The sequence below is a fragment of the Callorhinus ursinus genome, unplaced genomic scaffold (genome assembly GCF_003265705.2).
Source record: "Callorhinus ursinus isolate GAN/ISIS: 27379988/994484 unplaced genomic scaffold, GSC_fseal_2.0 scaffold17, whole genome shotgun sequence".
NCBI lineage: Eukaryota > Metazoa > Chordata > Mammalia > Carnivora > Otariidae > Callorhinus > Callorhinus ursinus.
In genome coordinates this window covers 35,873,598-35,889,405 of record NW_027397079.1, presented here as the reverse complement: position 1 = coordinate 35,889,405, position 15,808 = coordinate 35,873,598, and the positions used below count along the sequence as shown (strand labels likewise).

Below are 15,808 nucleotides of genomic sequence, written 5' to 3'. Positions count from 1 at the left end.
TCATGAGGGTAGAACCCTGGTCTGATGGGATTAGTGCCTTTATTAAGAGACACCAGAAAAAATTTAAAGAAAAAAAAAAAGAGACACCAGAGAGTTTTGCTTTCTTTCTCTCCCTCCACATGTACACAGAAAAGGGGTCATATGAGCACATAGAAAGATGATAGCCATCTATGATTTCCCATCTCTCTCTCTCTCTCTCTATTTCTCTCTTTTTTTGGTAAACATACCTAACTCTTCACCTCCCCTCACAGTCATGGGTTAAACAGAGGGTTAAGCACGTGCCAGAGCCTGTATTCCTGTATTCTAGATCCCACCAATTATATTGTTTTATACCTCTGGACATTACACCTGGCCCTTCAAGTTGTCCCTTATATTCCTTTCCCAGGATGTCTTGATTTATAGCTGGAGGAAAAAACAACCCTACCTACCTCAAGGGTTCTAGGGAAATATGAGGATTTTTTCCTGTTATATTGTAAATATCTGTGTGCAGTAGAAGGAATAAGGCCAACAAGAGAGAAGTGATATCAGCAAAATGACCTCATAAAACATCCCTCAACAACATCCCCCACCACACACATAATAATTTGAAATCCAATCATGACAAAAGTGCCTTTGCAGGAGATCTGGGAAACCCCTGGGTAGTCCAAGACTAAGGAGAGCCATTTTGAGAAGTTAGGCTTGTACCAGAAGGCTGACTTACCAACCGTGGCTTGGCTATAGACCCAGAAGCAGCTCCATAGCTCAAGGACTTGGCTACAGACCCATCTGGCTTTAGGTCTGTCACCAGCACCATACACCAAAGGACCCGAGAGGAGTCACACCCACGTGTGCATCAAGTAGTAGGTATACAGACCTCAGTCCCAGCTGTGGATCCTGAAGTGGTCCATGAACTGGCTTTAGCCCCTCTTGGCCACAGTCTGAGAGCCCCTAGAGATAAACCTGTCAAACTTGGATTATAGAATCTTAAAGAGCCCTATACTCAACTCTAGGCCCCTCCCAGCCACACTCCTTAAACAGGCCTTCTGGCACAGGGCCAGGCAGGAGAAAGTCCCATCTGTGCCCCTTGAGATCCTGAAAGGGCCCTATAAGCAGCTCTTGCTTCTTCACAGCCACAGTCTGCCAGTAGTCCGAAGGGTCCACGTCCCAGTGGGAGACACTCTTGTCAACCACCCCAGCATTTCTAAAAGGACCCTATACTTGGCTCTAATCCCTAACAACCACAGTCTGTGATTATACTTGCTGGCACAGGGACCCAAAATGAGACACTCCCAGGTGAACCCTCAGAAAGCCTCAAGGACGTTATACTCCAGCCCCATCACAGCCACACCATCAGATCCACCACCAGATCCGCCAACCAAGGGACCCACCTCCTGCATTCCCAAAGATTCTGAAAGGGATCTATACTCAGTTTCAGTACCTCCAAACCTTAGTCCACAAGCTGTCCTGCCAGCACAGGGACCCAAAGGCAGATGGCCGTGTCTGCACATCCAGAGATCCTGAACTAGCCCTATATTCTGCTCCAGTCCTTCCCACCAGTCAGAGAGCAGTCCTGGCCACCCAGGGACCCAACCAGTGAACAGACAGCAATCTTCTCAGGTCCCGCCCTGATGGGAGCCATACCAGTCCATGCACCTGGTAATAGGCCTGGTGTCTGAAGACCCAACTGTGGACTCAGAAGCAGACCCTTGTCTCAGGGCCACCCTACTTACTGAACAAGGTACTGGAGGCAGTTCAATCCACTCAGGGACCAGTCAATATCTGTGCCCACCAAAGCCACTGATAACAAGCCCCAACAACACAGACCCCACTGTGGAGTTGTAACCAGCTCCAACCCAGCTCAACTAATATTCCAGAGGTAATCCCATCAACACAGAAAATAGACAGCAGGGCCTTACCTCATGAAACCAATCTGTAAAGACCAAAAGAGGTGTTTGTTCCTTCAAATACACAGCCACCAATGTAATACTACATGGAAGAATCAGGCGAATATGACCTCACCAAAAGAAACTAGAAAAGTGCTAATAGATGACCCCAAAGAAATGAAGATCTATAGGTTACCTGACAAAGAATGCAAAATAATCATCATAAAGAAAGTGAATGAAATGAAAGAGAATACAGACTACTAAACAAAATCAGGAAAACAATGAATGAACAGAATGAGCTTAATAAAGAAGTAGAAACCATAAAAAGGAACCAAACAGAAATCCTGGAGTTGAAGAATACATCGATAGAAATGAAAAATTTAATGGAGAGCTTCAAGAACTGATTTACTCATCCAGAAGAAAGAATCGGCAAACTCAAAGACAGATTGTTTGAAATTAGCCAGTTAGATGGGGTGTCTGGGTGCCTCAGTGAGTTAAGCGTCTGAGCTCAGGTCATGATTCCCAGAGTCTTGGGATCAAGCCCCACATCTGGCTCCCTGCTCAGCAGGGAGTCTCCTTCTCCCTGTCCCTTTGCCCCTCCCCATGCTTGTGCACATGCTCTCTCTCTCTCTCTCAAATAAATAAAATCTTAAAAAAAAAGAAAGAAATTAGCCAGTTAGAGAAACAACAACACCAAAAAAAAAAAAAAATGAAAAAGAGTAAAGAAAGCCTATGTGAATTAAGGGACACCATTAAATGAACAAACATTCATATCATAGGAGTCCCTGAAGAAGAAAGTGATAGAAAGTTTATTTAAAGAAATAATAGTTGAAATCTCCCCATATCTTGGGAGAATATGGACATTCAGGTACAGGAAGCTCAAAGAACTCCATGAAAGATCAACCCAAAAATTACTTTGAGACACATTATAATCAAATGTTAAAAGACAAAAACGAGGAGAGAATTTCAAAAGAAAGAAAAGAAAGCAGCAAGACACATCACATACAAAGGAATCCCATATGGCTATTAATGGATGTCTCTAAAGAAACCTTCCAAGCCAGAACGAAGTGGAATGATATAGCCAATGTGCTGAACTACAACAAAAAATTGCCAAGCAAGAATACTATACTGGCAAAATTGTCCTTCAGAAATGAAAGAGAGTTAAAGACATTCCCAGACAAACGATAAAAGAGTTCATCACTACTAGCCCTGCCTTACAAGAAATGTTAAAGAAAATTCTTCAAGTTGAAATGAAAGGACACAACAATATGAAAACATATAAAACCATAAAACCCATGGTAAAAGGAAATACATAGGGGGCGCCTGGGTGTCTCAGTCGTTAAGCATCTGCCTTCAGCTCAGGTCATGGTCCCAGGGTCGTAGGATCAAACCCCGCATCGGGTTCCCTGCTCCGCGGGAGGCCTGCTTCTCCCTCTCCCACTCCCCCTGCTTGTGTTCCCTCTCTCACTGTGTCTCTCTCTGTCAAATAAATAAAATCTTTAACAAAAAAAAAAAAAAAGGAAATACATAGTCAAATTCAAAATACCTTAATACTGTAATGGTGATATGTAAATCACTTTATCTCTAGTATAAAACTTAAAAAAAAATAATTAATAACTTATTAATGGATGCACAATATAAAAAGGTGCAAAGCATGACATCAATAGTTTAAAATATGAGAGAAGTAAGTGTAGAGCTTATACATGCAATTGAAGGTAAGTTATTATTAGCTTAAAATATACTGTTATATCTACAAAATGTTTTATATAAGCCTCATGATAACCACAAAAGAAGAAACATAGTAGACATGCAAAAGTACATGTTACAAAAAAATAAATCACAAAGGAAGACAGTAAGAGAGGAGGAAAGGAACAAAAGAACTGAAAAACAGTCAACAATGAAATGGCAATCAATACCTATCAATAATTACTTTAAAAATAAATGAACTAAATTCCCAATTAAAAGACAAAAAGTGACTGAATAGATTTTTTAAAAAGGGGGGGCTCACTTTACTGGCAAGGGCACACAGGTTGAAAGTGAAGGGACAGAAAAGGTATTCCATGTAAATGGCTATACTTATATAACATATAATAGACTTTTAGTCAAAACTGGTTGCAAGAGACAAAGAAGGTCATGAAAAGGGAATAAAGGAATCAATTCATCATAAGGATATAATAATTTTGGATATTTATACACCCTACACTGGAGCACCTAAATATTTAAAGCAAATAATAACAAAACTGAAGGGAGAAACAGACAATACAATAATAGTAGTGGACTTCAATACCCTACTTTCAACATTGGATAGACCATACATACAGAAATTTAATAAGGAAAGCAGACCTACAGAACTTTATAGACCAAAATGGATCTACCAAACATAAACAGAACAGCCCATGTAACAGCAGCAGAATACATAACTCTTCACAAGCACACACAGAACATTCTACAGGATACAACTTATGTTGGGCAACAAAGCAAGACTTAACAAATTTAAGACTGAAACCATACCTAGTATCTTTTCCAACCACAATGCTTTGAAACTAGAAATTAGTGACAAGAGGAAAAATGGAAAATTCCTAAAAATGTAGAAAGTAAACAACAGGGGCGCCTGGCTGGTTCAGTCAGTTAAGCGTCTGCCTTTGGCTCAGGTCATGATCCCAGGGTCCTGGGATCGAGCCCCACATCGGGTTCCCTGATTGGCGGGGAGCCTGCATCTCCCTCTCCCTCTCCCTGCTGCTCCACCTGCTTGTGCTCTCTCTCTTTCTCTCTCTCTCTCTCTCCCAAATGAATAAATAAAATCTTTACAAATAACTAAAGAAAGAAAGAAAGAAAAGTAAACAACACACTCCTGAACAACCATCCTGCCACTTGCAACAAGATGCATAGACCTTGAGGGCATTATTCTAAGTAAAATAAGTATGACAAAGAAATACCATACAATCTCACTTACATGTAGAATCTTAAAAAAAATGTCATACTCAGAAACAGAGTAGAATGGTGGTTTCCAGAGGTTGGGGAGTGGGAGAAATGAGGAGACGTTGGTCCAATGGTATAAACTTCCAGTTATAAAATGAGTAAGTTCTGGGTATCTAATATTCAACTTAGTGATAATAGTTAACATAGCAGGTTTTTATTCTTTTTCTATCTCTTCACTTTCAACTTTTCATTTTTATTAATTTATGTCATATATAATAAATGTTATTTACATAACATATATAAATATATAATATATATAAATATATGTAATATTTTTGCCTGGTTTATTTCTTGCCTCTTCTTTCTTTTGATTTTAGTAATTTTTTTTGCTATATTTGCATTTTTATATATTCAAATCTGTTATTCCTTTCCTTTACGGTTTATAACTTTACTTAAATATTTTATAAGACCTTTCTCAGTATAATATCAAATCATTATTCTCTGGTATTTTCTAGTAGATTTTGTTTTTTATTTAATTCCCCTTTAATCTAGGGGAATGTGGAGTGTATACAGTATGAGGCTGGCATTCTTTTTTTCCCCCTTTTATCATTTATTCATTCAGAATCATTACTGTGTGCTGAGTTCTAATGTCATTTTCTTCAGAATGGTTTATTATTTGCCTTAACCTCATTTATAATCTCTCTCCTTTAATTTGAAATCTTATTTAAATTACCTATTAAATTTGTATATATTCTAGGGCTTCATTCTGTTTTTTTCTCTTCATGCCTACTGATATTCCTAACTACTCATGTGTTTGTACTGTCTTGTGCCAATTTTTATTAGTTTTATAATATATTTTTAATATCTGGTCATGCAAATCAATAAGAAAACAGACCAATTTTTAAGTGGACAAAGAACATCACCACAGCAAATCAAAAAAGAAGGAATAAATACAGAGAGACAAAAAAAAATTTGACATCACTAATAAGAAAGGATAAAATAAAAAGGAAACCACCAATGAAAGCTTTAAAATGATAGCTAATCTTGACTATGGTCTGAAGAATTTAAACACTTTCCACTGAAAACTGGTTGGAAAACTATCAAATACTTTTCTAAAGAGAAATCTGGTGAAACTCTATCTAAAACCTTAAAAGTATGCACACCCAGGGCTCCTGGGTGGTTCAGTGGGTCGAGCGTCTGACTCTGGATTTCAGCTCAGGTCATGAGCTCAGGGTTGTGGGATGGCACCCCTGTCAGGCTCCACACTCAGTGCGGAGTCTGCTTGAGATTCTCCCTCCCTCTCCTCTCCCTCTGCCCCTACCGTTCATGGTCTCTCTCTCAAATAAATAAATAAATCTTAAAAAAAAAAAAAAAGACATGCATACCCCATTATAGTAGTTTAACCTCAGAAAACAATCACAATATTCTGAAAGTTTTATTTATAAAGCCATTTGCCTCGGCACTGTTTACAGTAACTACAGCAATTGAGTTTTTATAGTGGCAAAGACAGGCAAAAAATAACAGGGTCTTTTTGTAAGAAGGAAAGGACAGAATTGGTACTGAAAACTCTGTAGACATTGAGGTAACTTGCAGGTCCACCTGTCTTTTTCACGTGCCAGGTCATTAGTCCGTTATGTTCTCTCCCCCTCCTCCTCCTCCTCTACTCTCCTCTAAGTTGGTTTCTTCAACTTGCTCAACACTCCTGCTCCCCTATATCTCTTATGTATGACTGAAGCTTGCCATAATCCTTCTAGCCCTGCTCTTAATTCACGGCATTGCTAAAGAATTCTTACAGTTTCAGGGCACCTGGGTGGCTCAGTTGGTTAAGCGACTGCCTTCGGCTCAGGTCATGATCCTGGAGTCCCGGGATCGAGTCCCGCATCGGGCTCCCTGCTCGGCGGGGAGTCTGCTTCTCCCTCTGACCCTCCCCCCTCATGTGCTCTCTCTCTCTCAAATAAATAAATAAAATCTTTAAAAAAAAAAAAAGAATTCTTACAGTTTCTGCACTACTCTTAATTATCTTTCTTAATATATATTCCCCCCAAAAAGGAATTTGGCCTAGCTCATCTTCTCATATAGAAACTACTAGTAGTAAGTCAGGAGCTGGCTAATTCTTGACTCATATCTGATACAAACCGCAGTGATGAGGGTAGCAGGAAGCGTGGGTAGATGTGCACTATGACATTTCTAGTACAGAGACACATAAGCATATACACCCACACAATCCTGGCAATCACCTAAGTGCCCCCATAACAGCAGACTGGCTAATAAATTAGAGCACACTGATCAGGGAAAGAAATATGCACAGTATATTGCAACATAGACCAGGGATTATAACAGAAGACTGCCAGTGAAATCTGGATAGTAGAATAACAATCATTCTTAATTTTGTCCTTGGTGGCTTTGTATTTTCCAAAATCTCTATAATAAATATAGATGTCTTTTATAAATCAGAAAAGAACAACTACTTACTTTGGATAAGGGTCTTTTAATTTTTTAAATTTTACTCCATAAAGAGAAAACACTTTGATTACCTTTCCATTGTCACATCTTGTGCCTTCATTCACCATTCCAGGATCTGGAACATCGGATCCTAGCTGGAAATCCACACCCCAACATTTGGTGCCTTTACTGGGAGTCTGAATAATAGCAGGAACGATTCCAAATACAGGCATGTCCTGTACATTCTCACACTGAAGCTTTCCACACAATGCATTCCTATAAAGATAGAGGAATAACGCAAACATAAAATGCACCCAGTGTAGATACAAAAGGAAAATTACATATTTGGATACATAAGGAAAGTTTACGGATATTTGGTTGAAGGGAATCTCAACAGAGAAAGCATATGAGAGCAAACACATCAAAGCAGTTCTCTTCAAATATGGCAGAGATAAGTGGATGCTAAGATGGAGATTAGTAGGGTACCAGGTGGTGTTCATGTTCCTTCTTTCCCCATACCTAATCTCTCTTTACTATCTATCTAGGGCTCAAAAAAGTCTAAGGAAAAAGTTGTTTATAAATATAATTTTATAAATGCTTTCACACAGAAAATAAGCCTATACTAAAGTTCAGTTGTGACTTCTTATAGAGTTACAGTAAGGAGAAAATTAGATTCTGTATTGTAAAATAACTAAGAAAAGACTCCACCCTTCTTGGCTTGGGTTAACTCTTAGTTACTTTAAGACTTAATTCATTAATTCACTAATTCAATTCACTGATTCAGCATTACAACAAGCATTATGAAGGCTTGCCTGACTATAATTCCTATCACCAAGGCTGTGTTAGCTAAATGCCCTTCCTATGGCCATTCATAACACACAAAATACCACTAACATCAACTCTTATGATGCTGTATTGAAATTTTCTTCTTGGCTGTCTTGTGATCCAAGCACCTACCCTACACTTGAATCTCCTCTATGGTATCACTGCCAAGTGATATAGGATATTATTTTCCTTTAACTCACCTAATCCTTTAACTCACCACTCCCTGAAATTTTCATTCTAGATACCATAAAACTATTTTACTTCTTGAGTTAAAAATCTACCTCCTTATAACTTTTCCTCATTGGTCCCAGACTTTCCACATGAGATCACACAGCTAACATCTTCTCCTTCTTCCACATGGCAGCCAATTATTATGTAGTTCCTGAACACTTACTTCAACAGAGCAATACCTTACAATCCTTTCTCATGGAACGAAGTTCCCCTCTAAATATGTTCCAGTCTGTCTCACTGCCTCTTGAAGCACAGTACTCAGAGTAGGGCATGAAATTTCAGTTATAGCCTGAGAAGCAAAGAATAAAATGGAGCTCACATTTCCTTTATGTTAGATACTGTACTACTATTAGGCCCAAGATTACAGTAGCTTTTATGGTAACTACATTACATTACTGATGCCCTTGCACTGATCACTAGCTACAACCCCTATGTACTTTTTGCATATATTGTTAAGTCTCCTCTTCCCTCCATCCTGCACTCAAGAGTTAGTAATTTTGTCTCAACTTTACATTTATTCTTATGTCACCATTTATTCACTAGTTAACTTGAATAAAGTGCTTACACTTTCTGAGCTTCAGTTCCTTCATCTGAAAAACAAGAGATAAATAATAATGTCTATCTCACATAGTTGGTTGAAATTAGATATGAAAACCTCTAAAACAAAACATAGCATAAAGCAGACCTAAGTTGACAACTGTTGGAGCCTACCAAAATTCATGTTGCTATACTTAGACTTTCACGTGTAGTGTTGGTGACATATTAAAAAGTAAAAGGAAAATACTCAATATATAAAAAGCTGTTACAAATCAATAAGAAAAAAAAACCACTTCCACAGAAAAAAATTAGCAAAGATATAAAAAAGGCAATTCATAAAATAAGGAATGCAAGCAGCCAACAAAGCTAAGAGATGTTCACTATTATATTATAAAGGAAAATTCTATTGCAAGCCTCAATATAATAATTGCTTCTGGCAAGGATCATCAATGTATGCTAAAACCTCAAGGTGAAACATTGGTGGGAAACTGGCTATTCATATGGTATAAAATCATCACTCCTCCACATATTATCTGATAGTTGTAATGGGAAAAACATTAACTCTACAGTTGCAAGATCTAGTCATTGCCACCTAGTATCACTAATAAAACGAACAACCTAGAATTATGTACCTCCTTGACATAATGTACCAGTTATGAAGTATTCTTCCCTAAAATGTTTTATCTGAATCTAATTAAGACTTTAGATTTAACTTCTGATTTATAGAGAAATCAGGGGATAGACACACAAGTTAAGCAACACTGAGAAGAAACTAACAAATCCAGAACATGGGCTATTCTAAAAGACCACTGGCCCAGTTATTTCCTTAGGTCATTATCACTGAAAAGAAAAAAATAAATGAAGAAGACTATTTGAGATTAAAAGTGACTTAAGTGACATGACAACTGAATACAATGTTTGATCCTTGATAGAATCCTGATGTGGAAATAAACAGCTATGAAACACAATTTAAGGACAATTGGAGAAACTTTAATATTGACCAGGTATTACATGAGATTAGGAAATTGTTAATTTTGATAGGTATGAAACTGCTATTGTGAATGGCCTTATATGTTGGAGATGAATACTAAAGAATTTAGGAGTGAAGTATCATAATGCCTATAATTTACTTAAAAATGGTTCAGCAAAGTCTAGACAAAGTAAATATGATAAAATATTAACAATGTTTCAATCTAGGATATATGGGTTTCATCATACTATTCCTTCTATTCCTCTGTATAATTGAAATTTGTCATTTAAAAAGTTTAAAAAAAGATGACACCATTTATATACTGAAAGACAAAACAGCTCTTTCACACAATATGATCTGCACAACAGTATCTACAGTATGCACGACAGGGAGGTGGAAGACAATGGGGAATAAAACTAGGCATTTGCACAAAGACTCTGGAAAGACACAAAAATTTTTGCTAAAAGAACACACACCTGTTCTGGTGGGAACAGGGAAAAACAATAAGAGTAGAAGCCAGAATTTTTCTCTATATCCCTTTAAACATGTTTTGAACAACAACAAGCTTAAATAATTATTTACAAATTCATTTAAAATAAAATGAAATATCTATTTGATATAACAAATTGGAAAAGTCCAGATAACCCCAGAACAACACAGGTTTGAACTGCATGGGTCCACTTAACACATGGATTTTTTGCAGGACTATAAATATATTTCTCTTCCTTATGATTTTCTTAATAACATTTTCTTTTCTCTAGCCTACTTTATTGTAAGAACAGAGTATATAATACATGTAACATACAAAATATGTGTTAATCAACTGTTTTGTTATCAGTAAGGCTTCTTGTCAATAGTAGGCTATTAGTAGTTAAGTTTTGGGGGAGCCGAAAGTTATAAGTGAATTTTTCACTGCATGGGAAGTCGGCACCTCTAACCCCCATGTTGTTCAAAGGTCAACTGTATCTTTTAAGATAACACTCAGCATTGGTGGGGGGACAGTGGAAACATAAATCAATTAAATGTTTTGAAGGTCAATTTGGGAGTAGTCATGAGGAGCCTTAAAACTTATCCATACCTTTTGAGAAAAATCTATTAAGAAAATAAGCAGAGAAATAAACAAATACTTAAGCTGTATATATCACAACCCTATTTAAAATAGCAATTTACTAGAAACCTTGAATTTCTAAAATAAGGAAATGATTAAAAGAAGCTGGTTACATCCTATAAACGCTCTTAATATAGTGGAAAGTAAGTACATGAATGTATAAAATAGTATAAACCATACTATGTGGATCTCTGAGTACACATGTGTGTACATACATGTATGATGCACAAATGTTTATGAATACATAAGAAGGAAATATAACAAAAATTTAAGGAAGTATCTCTGGATGGCAGGACCATAAATATCACTTTCTTTAGATTTTTCTAGATTTTATACATTTTCTGTGATGAGGATGATTATAATGATAGCAAAGATGACAACAATGATAATGATGAGTTCTACAATGAACCAGGCACTCTTCTTAGTCCTAACATCCATCAACACATTCAGTCTTCAAAGCAACAACTGGAAATAGGTACCATTATTATCCCCATTTTACAGAAAAATGAAGTACAGAGGGGAAAAAAGAGAAAAGTGAAGCAACTCGTCCAACGTCTCAGAGATGTGAAGTGGCTGAAGCAGTATTCAGACCCAGAGTCTGACTTCAGATGTGTATTCCTAATGACTATATTAATACTATACTACTATTATAAAGTGTTTTTCAAATCAGCTACCCAGTAATTCATAAGTTTCCTAAGTGTAGTTTCTATCATTTCATTAAGTTACTCAAAAAACATGGGAACAGAACCAGGCTAAAGACAATGATCAGATATGTCTTAGCAAGCTCTCTCCAAGTCTGCATTAATCCACTTATCCCAAGGTTTTAGCTCAGTTCATTCAATCAGTTACACTAATTCTCCACCCATTAGCTGTATCACCCGTTCCTGCATTCATTCAACAAATATTTAATAGGTACTTCTATATGCCAAATATTATGCTAAACACAAAAGATAAAACATGTCACTAAACTTCACAGTTGACCGATGAAGGGTGACCACCAAACAGTCATATAAACAATGAAACTGTGAAAAATGCTACAAAGGAATATTCCAAAGATAAAGAAGAAAATCTGGGAATAATAAAAGGGTCAATTCATCTGGGAGACATAATCATCCTAAATGTGGATGCACGAAGTAACATAAGCACTTAATAACACAAATTCAAAAGCTATACAGCAAAAAAATTCATAGAACTAAAAAGAAAAATAGACAACTTTATAATCATAGCCAAAGATTTTAACATACTTCTTTCAGAAATTTAAGGACAAACATAAAACACACACATACAACCCAAAGATATAGGAAATTTGAATAAGACTTAATTTGACACTTACAGAATAATGTAATCTAATAACTATAGAATACACTTTTTTTTCACTTGTACACAGACATTCACCAAAACTGGCTATTTGCTAGGTAATGATTCACATCTCAAGAAACTGCAAAGAATTAAAGTCATACAGAGTATGTTCTCAATGGAATTAAACTAGAAACCAAAAACAACCAGATAACCCGAATACTCTCAAATATCTGGAAATTAAGCAATATACTTTCAATAAACCAAGAGTCACAGGAGAAACCACAATATAAATTTAAAAATATTATGAACTGAATGATAAAGAAGATAACAACATACCAAATTCAATGAAAACGCAGTATAGAATTTTTTAACCAGTTCATCCTTCCTTCAACATTGATGTTCCTACTTTTCTCATTTTAATTTAGACAAATTATGTTAACCAAGATCACTCCAATCTCCCCAAAGGGCAGAACAGAGCCCTCCTGGGTCTTACCTAAATACTATAAAAGAATCATGAAAATTCTATGCTTAGAACTGGTTTTGTATTCAATCTTCTTTTTACATGGAAAATTATCCCTTAAAATCTCTCTTATTCTAAGATAATATCATTTTTATTTTTTAATTTTTTTAATTTTATTTATTTTTTAAAGATTTTATTTATTTATTTGACAGAGAGAGACACAGCAAGAGAGGGAACACAAGCACGGAGAGTGGGAGAGGGAGAAGCAGGCTTCCCGCTGAGCAAGGAGCCCAATGCGGGGCTCGATCCCAGGACCCCAGGATCACGACCTGAGCTGAAGGCAGACGCTTAACGACTGAGCCACCCAGGCGCCCCTTATTTTATTTTTTTTTTAAAGATTCCATTTATTTGACAGAGAGAGAAAGAGAGAGCACAAGCAGGGGGGAGTGGCAGGCAGAGGCAGAGGGAGAAGCAGGCTCCCCGCAGAGCAGGGGTTGCCCGATGTGGGACTCGATCCCAGACCCCGGGATCATGACCTGATCCCAAGGCAGTTGCTTAACCAACTGAGCCACCCACTCGCCCCGATAATATCATTTTTAAATGATTGTTCTTACCAGGGCAGTGGTTTGGACATAAAACCTTCCCATGAAAGTTAAATATACTAAAAATTTATTAAGAATAATAATTTGACTGGGCGCCTGGGTGGCTCAGTTGGTTAAGCGACTGCCTTCGGCTCAGGTCATGATCCTGGAGTCCCGGGATCAAGTCCCACAGCGGGTTCCCTGCTTGGCAGGGAGTCTGCTTCTCCCTCTGACCCTCCCCTCTCTCATGTGCTCTCTCTCTCATTCTCTCTCTCAAATAAATAAATAAAATCTTTAAAAAAATAAATAAATCAACATTTAAAAAAAATAATAATAATAATTTGACTTCCCCCAAAAAAGTGCTATATAAATGCAAAAGAACTTATATCTACAACTATTTTTTAAAACTATACAAGATAGATATCAAAAGTCATGTTCATATCCCCTTTTGAAATACTTTCTTGTTGTTTTCATTTTCCCTCCACCTACTCTGTTTTATATATCAGGAAAGGTACATTCTGAATATCCTGTGAAATACACCGTATATCAATAACTAATTGTTAAAGAATTAGAACAAAATAAATTGGCTAATATTAAGGGGGAGAAAGTACACAGCCATAAGAACACCTATAAGAGGGCATCTGGTTCTGTTAAGAAAGTTGAGGAAGTCTTTGAAACTAAGATCTGGAGGAGCAGAGAACATGCCAGCCAGAAGGAACAGTCCACACAGAGGCCCTGTGGCAGAAGACCACACGCAGGCCAGCATAGCTGGTGTCTCACGCCATTTAATGGCTGAGTAGAGAAAGAGGAGCCTACAAATAAACACATTCAAAGGGCAACTGGAAACAGAAAAGAATACTAGAAGAAATTTCCACACAGAAGCCAAGGAAAGAGGTTTCTTCAAGGACAAAATGGTCAACATAGTTGAACGCTACTGAAAGGTCAAGTAGCATGAAGACCTAAAAATGTCAGTGGGATTGTACAACACGGAGATCACTATTGTTATTTCTTCTTGGCAAACATTGTATCACTACAGTTGCTCAGCCTAACTGGCAAAGTAGGAGGTAGAGCAGGCCAAAAAGATGCACAGTATTTCAGATTAATTCCAATTATACAAAATATCAGTGTGTGTCTGTATAGTGCACAGAGACAAAAAAAGGAGAAGAAATACATTGAAATTAGTAAATATATACCCATTGAGATTATGGATGACTTTTTCTCATTTATAATTTTTAAATAATTATTAATTTTTATGAAAAACAAATGTTATAGAAACAAGGTTTTAATCTGTCACTTTAAAATTATGTACAGCAAGAAGAACATAACAACATCCAGAATGAAGATTGCAGGTACCTTTACCTCCACATTTACCAGCATAATCTTTTAATGAAAAAAGAAGAGGAAGAGTGTTTATTTGAGGTTCTTATTGTAGAATAAGGAAAAACAAAGATTCTAAAATCTATTATATTTTAGACAGTTAACATCAAAAGGAATAAATTATTTTACTAGTTCTTTTCAGAGTGTCTCAAGCCTTCTGTTATAAAAGTTTAAGTTTGAAAAGTTCAGTATTTAAGGGGGAGAAAGCAAGCAGGCGCAAGGAGTTATAAAAGATACTAGAGACTACTGGTCTTACGATCTTTCATGTTCCTTCACAACCTTGCCTCCACTTACCCAGTGGCACACTTCTTGTATTCATTGCCAGAGAAACCACAATTGCCAAATCTGTCACCTTTAGAATTCACATCAATGAAACAATCTCTTGGGGCAGCCTTGGCTTCTGTAACATTTAAAAAAAAAAAAAAAAGTATGGCAAATTTAATTCAGAAATAAAAGTATTCCCTATGACAACCCATACACCAGGATGAACTGCCTCAACACCTTCTAGGAAGTTTCAAGCCTCACAGGTAAAACATTTTTGTTCCACTTTTATACTTAACAACAAAATGTAAAAATAAAGCTTAGATTGTATTTAAAAGTTAGCATGGGCTCAAAGAAAAGTCATTAAAAGAAATGCCATTAAAAAAGATGAAATTATAAATAAATGAAAAGACACACACAGTCTGGTGGTGTTCTCCGCATATCCGTTCTCACAGCTCTCAAACACGTACCTGCTGCATCGTTGGATCAGGCTGGGAAGGGCTGGTGAAAGCACTGCCAGCTATTATTATTGGTTTTTGTATTTACCACATATAGATGCTGAATTTTGACGCCCCCACTCACAAGACGGAGTGGCAAACAGCCATGACAGCTGACAAAGTAGCAATCCGTTCTTGCTTTCTTGTATCTTATATGTGTATTATCACTTCATGTTCAATTCTCCTGCCAATTACACATTCCTAAAAAATTTTCCTTGAAAATATTTTTCAGCCAAAATGCCAGTACTTTCTATTGAGTAAAGGAATTCACTCGCCTATCTTACACAACTACTGCTATGTTGTTTTGTTTAAAAGAAAATGGCTGTGGGGGGAAAGAAGCTGGAACAAGAAAGAGGCAGAGGACCACTGGCACAGGGCAAACAGCACGTGGCAGCATCCCTAGCAGGGCCCTTCCACAGAACAGAAGGAGCTCTACAAA

The 15,808-nt window shown here is 37.0% G+C and overlaps 1 protein-coding gene across 1 annotated transcript in view; it reads right to left on the bottom strand.

The window, feature by feature from the left end:
- The window catches only part of ADAM9 (ADAM metallopeptidase domain 9), a 156,911-nt gene that overhangs the window by 44,614 nt on the left and 96,489 nt on the right, over window positions 1-15,808 (bottom strand). Inside the window, exons 15-16 of the mRNA XM_025885930.2 lie at window positions 14,906-15,011; window positions 7,316-7,499 (exon numbers count right to left, since the gene is read on the bottom strand). Of these exons, the coding sequence (XP_025741715.2) occupies window positions 7,316-7,499; window positions 14,906-15,011 (290 nt within the window). The remainder of the gene's footprint in view (window positions 1-7,315; window positions 7,500-14,905; window positions 15,012-15,808) is intronic.